The sequence below is a fragment of the Coregonus lavaretus genome (assembly GCF_964263955.1).
Source record: "Coregonus lavaretus genome assembly, contig: HAP1_SCAFFOLD_4176, whole genome shotgun sequence".
NCBI lineage: Eukaryota > Metazoa > Chordata > Actinopteri > Salmoniformes > Salmonidae > Coregonus > Coregonus lavaretus.
The window spans coordinates 35,230-53,120 of NW_028164214.1; the positions used below are offsets into that span (position 1 = coordinate 35,230).

Genomic DNA, 17,891 nt, shown 5'->3' on the forward strand with positions numbered 1-17,891 from the left:
AAGGCTTGTAGAAACGTAAGACTTTTCTCTGTTCTCCATCATGCAGAATCAGACCAATAATGCATCCCAAATGGCACCATATTATTCCCTATATAGTGCACTATTTTTGACCCGAGCCCTATGAGCCCTGGTCAAAAGAAGTGCACTATATAGGGAATAGAGTACACTATATAGGGAATATGGTGCTATTTGGGACACACGCCATGCCTGAATGAAGCTATTGCTATAATGCATATCCTCTCAGATCTACATGAGTACCTATAGGATGTAGTGGGCAGGGGTTGATTTGGAGTTCAGAACAAGAAGATACTGAACTTTGGTAGCCTGGGGATACCTGTCTCTACTAGCTCTTTAAGAACACAATAAAGACAGTACACCATGATGATGCAAAATAAAACTGTCATCCCTCAAGACCTGGTGAATTATTGTCATATCAATGTTATAACACAGTTCCAGGATAGCCTATTTTATCCTTAAATTTGTAGCCTAATGCATTTCTCCATCATTTGAAATTAAGTAGCAAATACTTAATAAAGGTTGTAAGGGATGTATTTATATATATAAAGTCTATGGATTTATGTAGTGGGAGATTTCCATCTCCTGGTCAATTGTGAGAGCAATTGAAATTGTAGAGTCAAGGTATCAAAACAACTATTGAGATTGACTCCGCGGACTAGTCTGCCTCCTTGTCTCCTCGCTATCACGCCTGCGCTCAGAGTTACAAGATGGCGGAGAGTGCGGAACTGAAGGTAAAGCGTAGGCCGAAATTACATTTGACAAAAAAAGGCTGTATTTTGCATTTAAGTCATCCCCGTGGGTTACATGGAGTTGGAATTTTCTTTATTTGAGGATTTACTTTATTTGTTATAGGGTATGTTTTTAATTTTTGTAGAAAACTCTGTGGAAGTCGTAGGTAGCATTGTTATTGTTAGATAGCTACGATGATGAGTCTTGCCTGCCTCGCAGCTTGATGCTAGCGAATTACAGTTGTAAGCTAGCTAGCTAACTAGATGTGTGCTTAGTTTACCAGTTTCGCCAGTTAATATTTCATATAAATGTGTAATACGTTGCCAGAACCTTGTTATACCAGCCAGAACCGCCTATTATTTTCCCGCCAGTCAACATTTTCCAGCCAAAGAGCCTTTGCTCGGCCCCAATGTAATGTTAGCTAATAAGCTAGCTAGCTACCTAGCATTGGTCCAGGCCGGGAGAATCGGCCTGGACCAGACGGCAGATGTGTAGCTAGCTGATAACTTCCAGTTGAAAGTGTCGACTTTTCCCCCACGATTAGCAGTTAGATAATCAGCTGATTTAGAATAACGAATTACGAGAGTGACGTCAAATATGATCACTACAGGTGGGTGGTGTCAAAAAGTGACTAGCTAGCTAACTAGAGTAACGTTAGCTACCACGGTTAGCCATAGCTAGCCAACGAGCTATTTTAGCCAAAACATTTAGCTAGTAAACTGTTTTTCAGAATGTGCCCATTCGAATTCGACGTTTGCTTTTTAGCTGAAGTCTAGGTTGAAGATGGCAAGGGTATCAGGTAACTTCCAACGTCAAACGTTACATTACTGACACTAATAGAAACTCTCTGAGCCTCTGTCCCGAGGCCGCTTATCAACCTGTTACTTTAATTGTGTGAAATATAAATTACGGAGTGACAACAAAGACAGAACTAGTAGGCTAGTCTTATGTGTGATCAGAAGCACCCTCCGTGCTTTTGCCTGTACAGTGAAACCAAATAGCCCAGATGCGTCTGTAAACACACCTGTAATGATTTGGTATTTGTGAGTGATGACAGTTACCACCAACCTATTTTAATGTAACCCTATAACGAAACTGAAACGAGTAGTTGTGAGCCAAGGAGATATGCCTTGATATTTATATGCGATGTAAGGTACCGTTCTAGGATGTGTGAAGGCTGAGGAAAAAAACGATTGCATGTCTCTGTTGATGATGTATAATTATTAGGTGATGTTAGTTTTGGGGGTTGGCTACCTATCCCCCATGCTTCCCTGTAATCTCACCCATCTGTAGTTCGTCAGGGGCTGTGTGGAGAATATGATCTCTTTTTGAAGCTTCCTCACAGAATTTTCTACAAAAATGAAATGGTAGAGATATTATTTCCCTCCCCCTTTACCGCAGAGTCAGATCTTCTCTCCTTTCTAAAGATGGATACACCATTTAATTCACTTTGAAAAATACAAATGTTTTAGGCAAACAAGCTTTTTCCTCTCTTTTGGTGACTGTTAATGCTGAATGGGTGTCCACTGTCCCGCATGAGTAGCCTACTAAGTAGACAGTTTAGCTAAGACCTCCACTGTAGGCTAAAGCTGCTGATACGGCCATTTATTCACTTTGTAGGCTACCACAGCACTTCTCTTTCCATGTCTTTCACTTCCAAGCCATGTCACCCACCATCTCGGATTGTTCTGAAATTGTTTCTGTAGTTAGAAACATAATATTAGCATTCCAGAAACATTATTTTGTTGAAATATAATTTGATCTCTGAGAAATTAAGCTAATTGATTGCACCCAAATTGGCCATTTTAATTTATAGGATTCATATAATCTTCAAAAAATATAGTACTTAACATCTGATTTTGACCATAATTCTTCCTAACAATGAGTAAGACATGAGGAATCCAATAAAATGATCAATAGCCACCCACAGACCCCCACCCCAACAACCAGTATACAGCAGATCAATAGCCACCCACAGACCCCCACCCCAACAACCAGTATACAGCAGATCAATAGCCACCCACAGACCCCCACCCCAACAACCAGTATACAGCAGATCAATAGCCACCCACAGACCCCCACCCCAACAACCAGTATACAGCAGATCAATAGCCACCCACAGACCCCCACCCCAACAACCAGTATACAGCAGATCAATAGCCACCCACAGACCCCCACCCCAACAACCAGTATACAGCAGATCAATAGCCACCCACAGACCCCCACCCCAACAACCAGTATACAGCAGATCAATAGCCACCCACAGACCCCCACCCCAACAACCAGTATACAGCAGATCAATAGCCACCCACAGACCCCCACCCCAACAACCAGTATACAGCAGATCAATAGCCACCCACAGACCCCCACCCCAACAACTCTATGCCTGACAAGTAGTATAGAACTCCTGCTTGGAGTATTGCTTCTTCATCCTTTATTCCCTGTGAGTCTGGTGATGGTTTTCTTCCCCTGTTCAGAGACATTAGCCATTGAAGTTGCTTTCATTCTTTACCATAAATGAGTGTGAAAGTACCACGTTTTGCCCACTAGATGCCGCTGTTCCTGCTACTGTCATAACCACACCCTTTTATCAATTTTTGATGGTCTCTTGTGTGGATCACAACATTTTCTTTGCAACTTTGGGTAGAAAACCAATAGCTTTTGCTCATGATGAAAATAAATTGTGTGGTCAAGCGGATGGTAAGTACTATATTTATTGAAGATTATCCTGTAAATTAAAATGGCCAATTTGAGTGCAATCATTTAGCTTAATTTCTCAGAGATCAAATTATATTTCAACAAAAGAATGTCTCAGGAATGCTAATCTTATCTGTTTTTAACTACAGAAACGATTTCAGAACAATCTGAGATGGTGGGTGTCAATCTGCTTTCTTGTGCTTTTTGAGGTGGAATGACTGCTGTTTTGTCAAGTGAAGGCTATGTTCTGGTTGTAATTTGTGTAGAGGAGAGACCCATGTCCTCCGATCACCTCAGAATAAATCTATCGATAAAGCATCTTAGAGTAGGAGTCCTGATCTAGGATCAGTTTTGCCTTTTCGAATCATAATGATTAAAATTATACAGACAGGTGGGACCTGATCCTAGATCACCACTCCTACTCTGAGACGCTTTATGAGTACGGGCCCTGGTCTCTGTCTGGCCTGCTCTGGAGTCTGGCCTGCTCTGGAGTCTGGCCTGCTCTGGAGTCTGGCCTGCTCTGGAGTCTGGCCTGCTCTGGAGTCTGGCCTGTTCTGGAGTCTGGCCTGCTCTGGAGTCTGGCCTGCTCTGGAGTCTGGCCTGTTCTGGAGTCTGGCCTGCTCTGGAGTCTGGCCTGCTCTGGAGTCTGGATTCTGGCCTACTCTGGTCTCTGGATTCTGGCCTACTCTGGAGTCTGGCTTACTCTGGTCTCTGGAGTCTGGTCTGGGGTCTGGCCTACTGTGGCGTGGCCTACTCTGGTCTCTGGAGTCTGGCCTGCTCTGGAGTCTGGAGTCTGGCCTACTCTGGTCTCTGGAGAGAAGTCTGGCCTGCATCCTTCTTCACAAGCTGTCTCTGCTACTCTGTGTCTTGTTAAATTAAGTCCCATATCCCTTCAGTGTTCTGATGTAGTTCTCTCATGAAGCCTGCTTGCCCTGAGACGTCTAGAGCAAGTAGCCTGCCAGCCTAGCTGTCGGTGGTAAAATAAACACACTTGGCCATCACAACATAATTGACTGTTTCATAAGTTGTAAAATACTGGTTGATTGTCCGTTTACTCACACAAGTTGTGTTCCCCAAAATGTAGCTTTGCAGTGAGACAAAGCCGGAGTTTAATGGCAGCATGTTGCTCTGTAATAATACTGATGCTCCTTTTCCTCTTCCAAAGCAAATGGTGATGAGCCTTCGTGTTTCAGAGCTACAAGTGTTACTAGGCTACGCAGGACGCAACAAGCACGGCCGCAAACACGAACTGCTGACCAAAGCCCTACACCTCCTCAAGGCCGGCTGCAGCCCCGCTATCCAGATGAAGGTGAAGGAGCTCTACAGACGCCGCTTCCCCACCAAGATGGTGTCTCCGGTGGACCTGGCCCTGCCCAGTGTCCACTCCACCCTGCCTGGAGGCCTCACCTCGCTGGGGTTTGACAGCCACGGGTCCCCCTCGCCCCTCTCCCTGCTGGGGCCCAAACACGAGCTGGGCCTGCCCCACCTTCCCTCCTCCCTGCACCCCGTACACTCTGACGTCAAGCTGCAGAGACTTACCTCCACCCTGCACCCCGTACACCCTGACGTCAAGCTGCAGAGACTTCCCTTTTACGACATGCTGGATGAGCTCATCAAACCCACCAGCCTGGGTGAGTAGTCTGGTCCATGGATGTCTGTCTGTTAGTTAGGCCATCACAGGGTTGGCTTCTCATGGATGTCTGTCTGTTAGTTAGGCCATCACAGGGTTGGCTTCTCATGGATGTCTGTCTGTTAGTTAGGCCATCACAGGGTTGGCTTCTCATGGATGTCTGTCTGTTAGTTAGGCCATCACAGGGTTGGCTTCTCATGGATGTCTGTCTGTTAGTTAGGCCATCACAGGGTTGGCTTCTCATGGATGTCTGTCTGTTAGTTAGGCCATCACAGGGTTGGCTTCTCATGGATGTCTGTCTGTTAGTTAGGCCATCACAGGGTTGGCTTCTCATGGATGTCTGTCTGTTAGTTAGGCCATCACAGGGTTGGCTTCTCATGGATGTCTGTCTGTTAGTTAGGCCATCACAGGGTTGGCTTCTCATGGAAGAAGGTGGATTATCCAACAGTATCTTTCTTTAATCACTTTACCTTTTGTACTCTGCACCTGCAGGTTAGTGGATGTACTTCTAAATGTGCTTCTCGTGAACCCACATGAGAATTGTAATGTCGTTGTCTGTCTTGTTGAGCGGGGTATGGTGACTATTCATCCTGTCGTTGTCTGTCTTGTTGAGCGGGGTATGGTGACTATTCATCCTGTCGTTGTCTGTCTTGTTGAGCGGGGTATGGTGACTATTCATCCTGTCGTTGTCTGTCTTGTTGAGCGGGGTATGGTGACTATTCATCCTGTCGTCTGTCTTGTTGAGCGGGGTATGGTGACTATTCATCCTGTCGTTGTCTGTCTTGTTGAGCGGGGTATGGTGACTATTCATCCTGTCGTTGTCTGTCTTGTTGAGCGGGGTATGGTGACTATTCATCCTGTCGTTGTCTGTCTTGTTGAGCGGGGTATGGTGACTATTCATCCTGTCGTTGTCTGTCTTGTTGAGCGGGGTATGGTGACTATTCATCCTGTCGTTGTCTGTCTTGTTGAGCGGGGTATGGTGACTATTCATCCTGTCGTTGTCTGTCTTGTTGAGCGGGGTATGGTGACTATTCATCCTGTCGTTGTCTGTCTTGTTGAGCGGGGTATGGTGACTATTCATCCTGTCGTTGTGTTCTTCTGTCCACAGCCTCAGACAACAGTCAGCGGTTTCAGGAGACGTGTTATGCCTTTGCATTGACACCTCAGCAGGTCCAGCAGATCAGCAGCTCCATGTAAGACTGAGGGGAGGGGAGGGGAGGAGAGTGTAGGGGGGGAGAGTAGAGGGGGAGAAGGGGAGGAGAGTAGAGGGGAGAAGGGGAGGGGAGGAGAGTGTAGGGGGGGAGAGTAGAGGGGGAGAAGGGGAGGGGTGGAGAGGGGAGAAGGGGAGGGGAGGAGAGTGTAGGGGGGAGAGGGGAGGAGAGTAGAGGGGGAGAGGGGAGGGGTGGAGGGGAGAGAATAACTAAGGACTGACTGCTGTACATGATGCCCCTATCTAAACCAATAAAACACACAGAACCACTGAGCATGTCTGTCTTTACGATATCTCCCTCAGAAACAGGATGTGACGTTTCAATTCATATTCGCACTAGGCGTAATGTTCGTTATGCAAAGGAACATAGACATGGAAAAAATACAGTTTATAAACTGCAAATCGATCCACGTGAGGCAATTGTGAGTTGCAGTATTTGAAACATGCATTGGATAATGGTATAATACCTTCCCGTATACTTGAAAGTTATGTTTATTTTGCTCACTGCTCCTTGCTTGACTTCTCACCTAAACCTCCTGTCTGGCTGGCTGTCTGTCCTGTCTGTCCTGTCTGTCCTGTCTGTCCTGTCTGTCTATCTATCTATCTATCTATAGGGACATCTCTGGGACCAAGTGTGACTTTGCGGTCCAGGTTCAGTTAAGGTAAGGATCCTGTGGTGTTCTAGCCTGTTCTGTATTTATTTCACCTCTATTCACTGTATGACTTGTATTCACTGTAGGACTTGTATTCACAGTATGACTTGTATTCACAGTATGGCTTGTATTCACTGTATGACTTGTTCACCAAGTAAAGTAGAGAAATGCCTGCGCTACTAAACGTCTTTATGAGATGGAGGCTCATCTAGGTAGTCAATATGACCACTGACTGACTATTGTCTATTACTGGGTCTGTCATTTTGAATTGGTTATTGGATTTGTCATTCATATTGATCTCTGGTATTGGTTATTGATCTCTGTATGTTCTCTCCCAGGTTTTGTTTATCAGAGACGAGCTGTCCCCAGGAGGATCATTTCCCATCCAACCTGTGTGTGAAAGTTAACAACAAGCCCTGCAACCTCCCGGTGAGTCTGTCTGACAGCAGACTGTTAACTACCACACATTAAGCCAGTGTTTCCTGGCCCTGGGGACCTAAAGGAGTGCATCCTGGTCCTGGGGACCTAAAGGGGTGCATCCTGGTCCTGGGGACCTAAAGGGGTGCATCCTGGTCCTGGGGACCTAAAGGGGTGCATCCTGGTCCTGGGGACCTAAAGGAGTGCATCCTGGTCCTGGGGACCTAAAGGGGTGCATCCTGGTCCTGGGGACCTAAAGGGGTGCATCCTGGTCCTGGGGACCTAAAGGGGTGCATCCTGGTCCTGGGGACCTAAAGGGGTGCATCCTGGTCCTGGGGACCTAAAGGGGTGAATCCTGGTCCTGGGGACCTAAAGGGGTGAATCCTGGTCCTGGGGACCTAAAGGGGTGAATCCTGGTCCTGGGGACCTAAAGGGGTGAATCCTGGCCCTGGGGACCTAAAGGGGTGCATCCTGGTCCTGGGGACCTAAAGGGGTGCATCCTGGTCCTGGGGACCTAAAGGGGTGCATCCTGGTCCTGGGGACCTAAAGGGGTGAATCCTGGTCCTGGGGACCTAAAGGGGTGCATCCTGGTCCTGGGGACCTAAAGGGGTGCATCCTGGTCCTGGGGACCTAAAGGGGTGCATCCTGGTCCTGGGGACCTAAAGGGGTGCATCCTGGCCCTGGGGACCTAAAGTCCATTTTAGAATAAGGCTGTAACGTAACAAAATAAGGGAAAGGGTTCTGAATACTTTCTGAATGCGCTGTATATATCACTGTTAGAACTGCATACGCTCTTATTCAAAGGGCTTTACAGTACATACATTTTTTGTATGTTTGTGATCCCTTCGAGAATTGAACCCACAACCTTGGAGTTGCTAGCGCCAACTCAAACCAACTGACATTGACCCTGTTGTCTCCTCTTCCTCCTCAGGGCTACCTTCCTCCAACCAAAAACGGAGTGGAACCCAAACGGCCGAGTCGCCCCATCAACATCACGTCACTGGTCAGACTGTCCACCACAGTGCCCAACACTATCGTGGTGTCATGGACCTCAGAGATAGGCAGGGTAAGGAATATATTGTGCTGTCATGGGCCTCGGAGAAAGGCAGGGTAAGGAATGGAGGGTGATTAGCGTTAGAAAATTCTGGTAACTTGCCCAAAATTCACAGGTTTAAAAAATAATAATCTGGTTGGTAGAGTCAGAAGGGAATAAACAGGAAATCCAGAATCCTCCAACAAGGATTTTTAGAAAACCTGGGAATTTTGGGAAGTTCCCATAATTTAGCCTCCCTAAAGATGACTGGCTGACTGACTGTTAAAGGAAATCTGTGGCATGAGATAACATGATATCTTATTTATTAGGTATTTGCCACTGTGAAGCCAAAGGCACATTTCCACATTGCATGGATTATAAATTGTTATATTCTATTGCATGGAATACCAACTGTTAATTTGCGTATTCTGCAAAACAAAAATATACGTTCTTTACCTTAAACAATATGCAGCTTTTTCTCTAAAGTACAATCCACAGTAGTACTAAAAAGCTGATTTACCATAATTTGATTGTAGCATCATTTCGTTTTCAGTATTTTTAAAGTAAATATACATTCTCATATTTATGAATAAAAAAACGGCTGCCATTTAAAGGGGTGGTACACCAAAATGTGAAATATACTTAGTGCTTTCAGAAAGTATTCATAATAATAATAATATGCCATTTAGCAGACGCTTTTATCCAAAGTGACTTAGTCATGTGTGCATACATTTTTACGTATGGGTGGTCCCGGGGATCGAACCCACTACCCTGGCATTACAAGCGCCATGCTCTACCAATTGAGCTACAGAGGACCACATTCCACATTTTGTTGTTACAGCCTGAATTCAATTTATTTTTTTGATTTTCTCTCTCAACCATCTACACACAATAACCTATAATGACAAATTGAAAACATGTTTTTAGAAATGTTAGCAAATTTATTGAAAATGAAATACAGACATTTCTCATTTACATAAGTATTCACATCCCTGAGTCAGTACTTTGTAGAAGCACATTTGGGCGGCGATTACAGCTTTGAGTCGTCTTGGGTTTGTCTGTATCAGGTTTGCACATCTGGATTTGGGGATTTTATCCCATTCTTCCTTGCAGATTTTGTCAAGCTCTGTTAAGTTAGATGGGGAGTGGCGGTCAACAGCAATCTTTCCACAGATTCAAGTCTGCTTTCGCTGGGCCACACAAGAACTTTCCCATTCTTGTTCTGAAGCCATTCCAGTGTTGCTTTGGCTGTATGCTTGGGTTCATTTTCCAGTTGGAACGTAAATCTTCACCCCAGTCCTAAGGTCGTTTGCACTCTGAAGCAGGTTCTCATCAAGGATTTGTCTGTATTTGGCTCCATTCATTGTTCCCTCTATCCTTATCAGTCTCCTAGTTCCTGCTGCTGAAAATCATCCCCATATCATGATGCTGCCACCACCAAGCTTCACGGTAGGGTTGGTGTTAGACGGGTGATGAGCTGTGCCTGGTTTTCTCCAGTCATAGCTCTTTGTATTCATGCCAAAGAGTTCAATTGAATGTCTCATCAGACCACATCATCTTTTGCCTTATGCTCTGAGTCTGTCACATGCCTTTTTGCCAACTCCAGGCGTTCTGTCATGTGCCTTTTTCTCAGGAGTGGCTTCCGTCTGGCCTCTCTCCCATAAAGCCCAGATTGGTGTAGTGCTGTAGAGACTGTTGTCCTTCTGGCAGGTTCTCCCATCTCAGCCAAGGAACTTTGTAGTTCTGTCAGAGTGGCCATTGGGTTCTTGGTCACCTCCCTGACCAAGGTCCTTCTTGCCCGGTTGCTCAGTTTGGTCGGACGGCCAGCTCTAGGCAGAGTCATATTTGTTTCAATTTCCCAATGTGCTCTTGGAAACTTTCAACAATCTAGAAATAGTTTTATAGCCTTTCCCAGATATATGCCTCATCATCTCGGAGCTCTACGGACGGTTCCTTGGTACACTGTAGTCCCTGCTCTGTAGATGTTTTGGTACCCTTCCCCAGATCTGGGCCTCGACACAATCCTGTCTCGGAGCTCTACGGACAATTCCTTCGACCTCATGGCTTGGTTTTTGCTCTGACATGCACTTTCAACTGTGGGACCTTATATAGACAGGTGTGTTTCTTTCTAAATCATGTCCAAACAATTGAATTGGCCACAGGCGGACTCCAAAGTTGTAGTGACATCTCAAGGATGATCAATGGAAATTTGATGCACCTGAGCTCAATTTGGAGTGTCATAGCAAAGGGGTGTGAATACATATGTAAATGAAATTTCATTTGTAATTTTCTATACATTTGAAAACATTTCTAAAAACATGTTTTCACTTTGTCATTGTGAGTAGATGGGGAAATACTTATTTTTTTAAAAATCAGTTTTTAGAATTCAGCCTGTAACACCAACAAAATGTGGAATAAGTCAAGTGTGAATACTTTATGGTAGAGTGGCCAGACTGAAGCCACTCCTCAGTAAAAGGCACATGACAACCCGCTTGGAGTTTACCAAAAGGCACCTAAAGGACTCTCAGACCATGAGAAACAAGATTCTCTGGTCTGATGAAACTAAGATTGAACTCTTTGGCCTGAATGCCAAGTGTCACGTATGGAGGAAACCTGGCACCATCCCTACGGTGAAGCATGGTGGTGGCAGCATCATGCTGTGGAGATGTTTTTCAGTGGCAGGGACTGGGAGACTAGTCAGGATTGAGGGAAAGTTGAACGGAGCAAAGTACAGAGAGATCCTTGACGAAAACCTGCTCCAGAGCGCTCAGGACCTCAGACTGGGGCGAAGGTTCACCTTCCAACAGGACAATAAGCCTAAGCACACCGCCAAGACAACGCAGGAGTGGCTTCGGGACAAGTCTCTGAATGTCCTTGAGTGGCCCAGCCAGAGACCGGACTTGAACCCAATCGAACATCTCTGGAGAGACCTGAAAATAGCTGTGCAGCGACGCTCCCCATCCAACCTGACAGAGCTTGAGAAGATCTGCAGAGAAGAATGGGAGAAACTCCCCAAATACAGGTGTGCCAACCTTGTAGCGTCATACCCAAGAAGACTCAAGGCTGTAATCGCTGTCAAAGGTGCTTCAACAAAGTACTGAGTAAAGAGTCCAAATACTTGTGATATTTCCGTTTGCTATAATTAAAAAAAAAAAAAAAAACGTTTTTGCTTTGTCATTATGGGGTATTGTGTGTAGATTGATGAGGGGGAAAAAAAACAATTTAATCCGTTTTTAGAATAAGGCTGTAACGTAACAAAATGTGGAAGAAGTCAAGAGTCTGAATACTTTCCGAATGCACTGTATATCTAAATGAAAATGATAAATGTAAAAGTAACTTTCATTGCCAATATGTAAAAATAGCCTCCATAAAGCCAACAAATAAGAACATTGCAGCTCGCAGGTAGAAAATATCCTGATTAAAAATAAATATCCTATAAATCACATTGGCTATGCAGGCCTGTCTGCAAGGAACTTGAAACATTGTATCAACTATTAACTTGGTCCGGCCTGAAGCTCCTGCTAGCAAACCTGCAACATTGTATTTAATATCTTGGCCCTGAGAGTTTCCCGAGCCAGTGAGCTCCAGACAGACAGACACAGCTGTAGGCTATTTGTCTAAGGGATAAGAAGTTATCAGTTATCCTATTTGGGATAATCAGGTAGGTTTATGACGTTTCCACCAGATCAGAGCATTACATTTCTTTCCCCCTTTCATGCTGTTTGAGGCGAAGGTTTTATTTTATTTTTAGAAGCTCCACAGTGAAGGTGAGTTAAGACAATCAGAAATAGTATCAATCACCAAATGGGCACATTTATAAACCTACCTTTGCCCGCAGCCAGGTAGACTAGTCCTACTTCTATGCGTAATCAGGTGCGTGTCCTTACTCAAGGTTGACAGGAGCGCTCCAAACAAAAGACAATAAATTGACAACTCGTAAATGGAATGAAATAAAGCAAAACGTTTTCCTCACAAGTGTAGCCTGGGTTTTGCGCTCTGCAAACAACGTGTCCACTCCTACAATGACAACGGTCAGACTGTAATAATAATAATAATATATTGAATGCATGAACAGAAATGACCGTAACCAAACAAACGTGGTAGATGATGAATAATGGTAATGAAAGGTACAGATTATACCGCCCGCCCCTAATGAAAGGTACAGGTTATACCGCCGCCCCCATGCATCCTCTAATGGAAGGTACAGGTTATACCGCCCGCCCCTAATGGAAGGTACAGTTATACCGCCCGCCCCTAATGAAAGGTACAGGTTATACCGCCCGCCCCCATGCATCCTCTAATGGAAGGTACAGGTTATACCGCCCGCCCCTAATGGAAGGTACAGGTTATACCGCCCGCCCCCATGCATCCTCTAATGGAAGGTACAGGTTATACCGCCCGCCCCTAATGGAAGGTACAGGTTATACCGCCCGCCCCTAATGGAAGGTACAGGTTATACCGCCCGCCCCTAATGGAAGGTACAGGTTATACCGCCCGCCCCTAATGGAAGGTACAGGTTATACCGCCGCCCCCATGCATCCTCTAATGGAAGGTACAGGTTATACCGCCCGCCCCTAATGGAAGGTACAGTTATACCGCCCGCCCCTAATGAAAGGTACAGGTTATACCGCCCGCCCCCATGCATCCTCTAATGGAAGGTACAGGTTATACCGCCCGCCCCTAATGGAAGGTACAGGTTATACCGCCCGCCCCTAATGGAAGGTATAGGTTATACCGCCCGCCCCCATGCATCCTCTAATGGAAGGTACAGGTTATACCGCCGCCCCCATGCATCCTCTAATGGAAGGTACAGGTTATACCGCCCGCCCCTAATGGAAGGTACAGGTTATACCGCCCGCCCCTAATGGAAGGTACAGGTTATACCGCCCGCCCCTAATGGAAGGTACAGGTTATACCGCCCGCCCCCATGCATCCTCTAATGGAAGGTACAGGTTATACCGCCGCCCCTAATGGAAGGTACAGGTTATACCGCCCGCCCCCATGCATCCTCTAATGGAAGGTACAGGTTATACCGCCGCCCCTAATGGAAGGTACAGGTTATACCGCCCGCCCCCATGCATCCTCTAATGGAAGGTACAGGTTATACCGCCCGCCCCTAATGGAAGGTACAGGTTATACCGCCCGCCCCTAATGGAAGGTACAGGTTATACCGCCCGCCCCTAATGGAAGGTACAGGTTATACCGCCCGCCCCCATGCATCCTCTAATGGAAGGTACAGGTTATACCGCCCGCCCCTAATGGAAGGTACAGGTTATACCGCCCGCCCCCATGCATCCTCTAATGGAAGGTACAGGTTATACCGCCGCCCCCATGCATCCTCTAATGGAAGGTACAGGTTATACCGCCGCCCCCATGCATCCTCTAATGGAAGGTACAGGTTATACCGCCCGCCCCTAATGGAAGGTACAGGTTATACCGCCCGTCCCTAATGGAAGGTACAGGTTATACCGCCGCCCCCATGCATCCTCTAATGGAAGGTACAGGTTATACCGCCCGCCCCTAATGGAAGGTACAGGTTATACCGCCCGCCCCTAATGGAAGGTACAGGTTATACCGCCCGCCCCTAATGGAAGGTACAGGTTATACCGCCCGCCCCTAATGGAAGGTACAGATTATACCGCCAGCCCCTAATGGAAGGTACAGGTTATACCGCCCGCCCCTAATGGAAGGTACAGGTTATACCGCCCGCCCCTAATGGAAGGTACAGGTTATACCGCCCGCCCCTAATGGAAGGTACAGGTTATACCGCCGCCCCTAATGGAAGGTACAGGTTATACCGCCCGCCCCTAATGGAAGGTACAGGTTATACCGCCGCCCCCATGCATCCTCTAATGGAAGGTACAGGTTATACCGCCCGCCCCTAATGGAAGGTACAGATTATACCGCCCGCCCCTAATGGAAGGTACAGGTTATACCGCCCGCCCCTAATGGAAGGTACAGGTTATACCGCCCGCCCCTAATGGAAGGTACAGCTTATACCGCCCGCCCCTAATGGAAGGTACAGGTTATACTGCCCGCCCCCATGCATCCTCTAATGGAAGGTACAGGTTATACCGCCTGCCCCTAATGGAAGGTACAGGTTATACCGCCCGCCCCTAATGGAAGGTACAGGTTATACCGCCCGCCCCTAATGGAAGGTACAGGTTATACCGCCCGCCCCCATGCATCCTCTAATGGAAGGTACAGGTTATACCGCCCGCCCCTAATGGAAGGTACAGTTATACCGCCCGCCTCTAATGGAAGGTACAGGTTATACCGCCCGCCCCCATGCATCCTCTAATGGAAGGTACAGGTTATACCGCCCGCCCCCATGCATCCTGTAATGTCAAGTCAATGGGACTTCTGTATTTGACTTTGATCAAGTATTTATACAATTGGCAGAGTTTGTGTACCATTAGCCGATTTGTTGTTGTTGTTGATATGCAGAAAAATAAGATGATTTTGTACACAGTCATGGTATAGAAAAGTACAATCTTAGGCGAGTACATGGGGAGCTATATCTCTGCAGATTATCTGGTCAAAATCACTGATACAGGTCCCGCTTCACCAGGGGGGTAGATTTTGGCATTGGCTGGTAGAATTTATCTTCTTAACAGCCATATTGGCAGGTGGTCAGAGTATTTGGGAGCATTTTATTATTTTCTCAATCCAAAGCCCAAAATGTCCCCCCCCCATCCCCAGTCAGTAGTGTGAGGGTTAAATCATGTTTTTCATGTCGTGGTTCATTGTGATAACCTCCGTCCTGTTGTCTCTCTCCTCTCAGAGTTTCTCCATGGCAGTATACCTGGTGAGACAGCAGACATCCACCACCCTGCTGCAGAGACTACGGGCCAAAGGCATCCGGAACCCAGACCACTCCAGAGCTCTCAGTAGGTGGTGCCGCCGGGCCTGGTCCCACATCTGTTGGTACTGTAAACCCAAGTCCCTAATGACCATAGGAGCTGGCTCTCAGTAGGTGTCCCTCTGATTATTAGATGGTGCCGCCGGGCCTGGTCCCACATCTGTTGGTACTGTAAACCCAAGTCCCTAATGACCATAGGAGCTGGCTCTCAGTAGGTGTCCCTCTGATTATTAGATGGTGCTGCCGGGCCTGGTCCCACATCTGTTGGTACTGTAAACCCAAGTCCCTAATGACCATAGGAGCTGGCTCTCAGTAGGTGTCCCTCTGATTATTAGATGGTGCTGCCGGGCCTGGTCCCAGATCTGTTGGTACTGTAAACCCAAGTCCCTAATGGCCATAGGAGCTGGCTCTCAGTAGGTGTCCCTCTGATTATTAGATGGTGCTGCCGGGCCTGGTCCCAGATCTGTTGGTACTGTAAACCCAAGTCCCTAATGGCCATAGGAGCTGGCTCTCAGTAGGTGTCCCTCTGATTATTAGATGGTGCTGCCGGGCCTGGTCCCAGATCTGTTGGTACTGTAAACCCAAGTCCCTAATGACCATAGGAGCTGGCTCAACAGCACCAGGCTTGGGGAGTGGAACGGGAGAAGGTCATCTTTATTGGTAACATCCAGCTGAATATGTTCTGTGTGTTGTGTCCCTCTCCACAGTCAAAGAGAAGTTAACACCAGAAGCTGACAGTCAGATTGTGTTGTGTCCCTCTCCACAGTCAAAGAGAAGTTAACACCAGAAGCTGACAGTCAGATTGTGTTGTGTCCCTCTCCACAGTCAAAGAGAAGTTAACACCAGAAGCTGACAGTCAGATTGTGTTGTGTCCCTCTCCACAGTCAAAGAGAAGTTAACACCAGAAGCTGACAGTCAGATTGTGTTGTGTCCCTCTCCACAGTCAAAGAGAAGTTAACACCAGAAGCTGACAGTCAGATTGTGTTGTGTCCCTCTCCACAGTCAAAGAGAAGTTAACACCAGAAGCTGACAGTCAGATTGTGTTGTGTCCCTCTCCACAGTCAAAGAGAAGTTAACACCAGAAGCTGACAGTCAGATTGTGTTGTGTCCCTCTCCACAGTCAAAGAGAAGTTAACAGTATAGGTTGACAGTCTGATTGTGTTGTGTCTCTCTCCACAGTCAAAGAGAAGCTGACAGCAGACCCTGACAGTGAGATTGCAACCACCAGTCTACGAGTGTCTCTACTCTGTCCGGTACATACACTCATTTACATTTTAGTCATTTAGCAGACGTTCTTAATCAGAATCAGATTAGGTAAAACAACCACATCACTATCATTGCAAAAGATCTGTCATCCTACTTGGGTGGCTTAGTGGGGCTACAAACAAAATGATCAGTCGTCATGATATTCATCCTTCTGTTTCCTATGTGTTGTCTAGCTGGGGAAGATGCGACTGATGATCCCGTGCAGAGCGTTGACGTGTTCCCACCTCCAGTGTTTCCGACGCTACGCTTTACATCCAGATGAATGAGAAGAAACCCACATGGGTGTGTCCTGTCTGTGATCAGAAGGCCCCATATCAACACCTCATCATCGACGGGTTAGTTCTGCTGCTGCACCTCTCTCTCCCTCTCCCTCTCTCTCTCTCTCTCTCTCTCTCTCTCTCTCTCTCTCTCTCTCTCTCTCTCTCTCTCTCTCTCTCTCTCTCTCTCTCTCTCTCTCTCTCTCTCTCTCTCTCTCTCTCTCTCATCTCTCTCTCTCTCTCTCTCTCTCTCTCTCTCTCTCTCTCTCTCTCTCTCTCTCTCGCTCTCTCGCTCTCTCTCCCCCTCTCCCTCCCGCTCTCTCTCCCCCTCTCCCTCCCGCTCTCTCTCCCCCTCTCCCCCCCCCCTCTCTCTCTCTCTCTCCCGCTCTCTCTCCCCCTCTCCCTTCCGCTCTCTCTCCCCCTCTCCCCCCCTCTCTCTCTCCTGTCTCTCTTTCTCTCTCTCTCTCCCAGTCTCTCTCTCTCCCAGTCTCTCTCTCTCTCTCTCTCTCTCTCCCAGTCTCTCTCTCTCTCCCAGTCTCTCTTTCTCTCTCCCAGTCTCTTTCTCTCCCAGTCTCTCTCTCCCTCTCTCCCTCTCCCGCACCCTCTCTCCCAGTCTCTCTCTCTCTCTCTCTCTCTCTCTCCCGCTCTCTCTCCCCCTCTCCCTCCCGCTCTCTCTCCCCTCTCCCCCCCTCTCTCTCTCTCTCTCCCTCCCGCTCTCTCTCCCCCTCTCCCTCCCGCTCTCTCTCCCCCTCTCCCCCCCCTCTCTCTCTCCTGTCTCTCTTTCTCTCTCTCTCTCCCAGTCTCTCTCTCTCCAGTCTCTCTTTCTCTCTCCCTCTCCCTCTCCCTCTCTCCCAGTCTCTCTCTCTCTCTCTCTCTCTCTCTCTCTCTCTCTCTCTCGCTCTCTCTCTCTCTCTCTCTCTCTCTCTCTCTCTCTCCCGCTCCCTCTCTCTCCCGCTCTCTCTCTCCCCTCTCCCTCTCTCTCTCCCGCTCTCTCCCCCTCCCTCTCTCTCTCTCTCTCTCCCGCTCGCTCTCCCCCTCTCCCTCCCGCTCTCTCCCCCCCCCCCTCTCTCTCTCTCTCTCTCTCTCTCTCTCTCTCTCTCTCTCTCTCTCTCTCTCTCT

General features: G+C 47.4%; 1 protein-coding gene across 1 annotated transcript; it reads left to right on the forward strand.

The window, feature by feature from the left end:
* Nucleotides 1-717: 717 nt before the first annotated feature.
* On the forward strand, nt 718-16,781 carry LOC311117314 (E3 SUMO-protein ligase PIAS1-like; the record flags this gene model as incomplete). The annotated part of the gene is made up of 9 exons (XM_084192276.1): nt 718-749; nt 4,610-5,075; nt 6,183-6,267; nt 6,899-6,946; nt 7,276-7,366; nt 8,286-8,420; nt 15,172-15,277; nt 16,429-16,502; nt 16,689-16,781. Exons 1-9 carry the CDS (start codon nt 726-728, stop codon nt 16,779-16,781), a joined length of 1,122 nt encoding a protein of 373 aa, XP_084048402.1. The 5' UTR covers nt 718-725.
* Nucleotides 16,782-17,891: the final 1,110 nt, after the last annotated feature.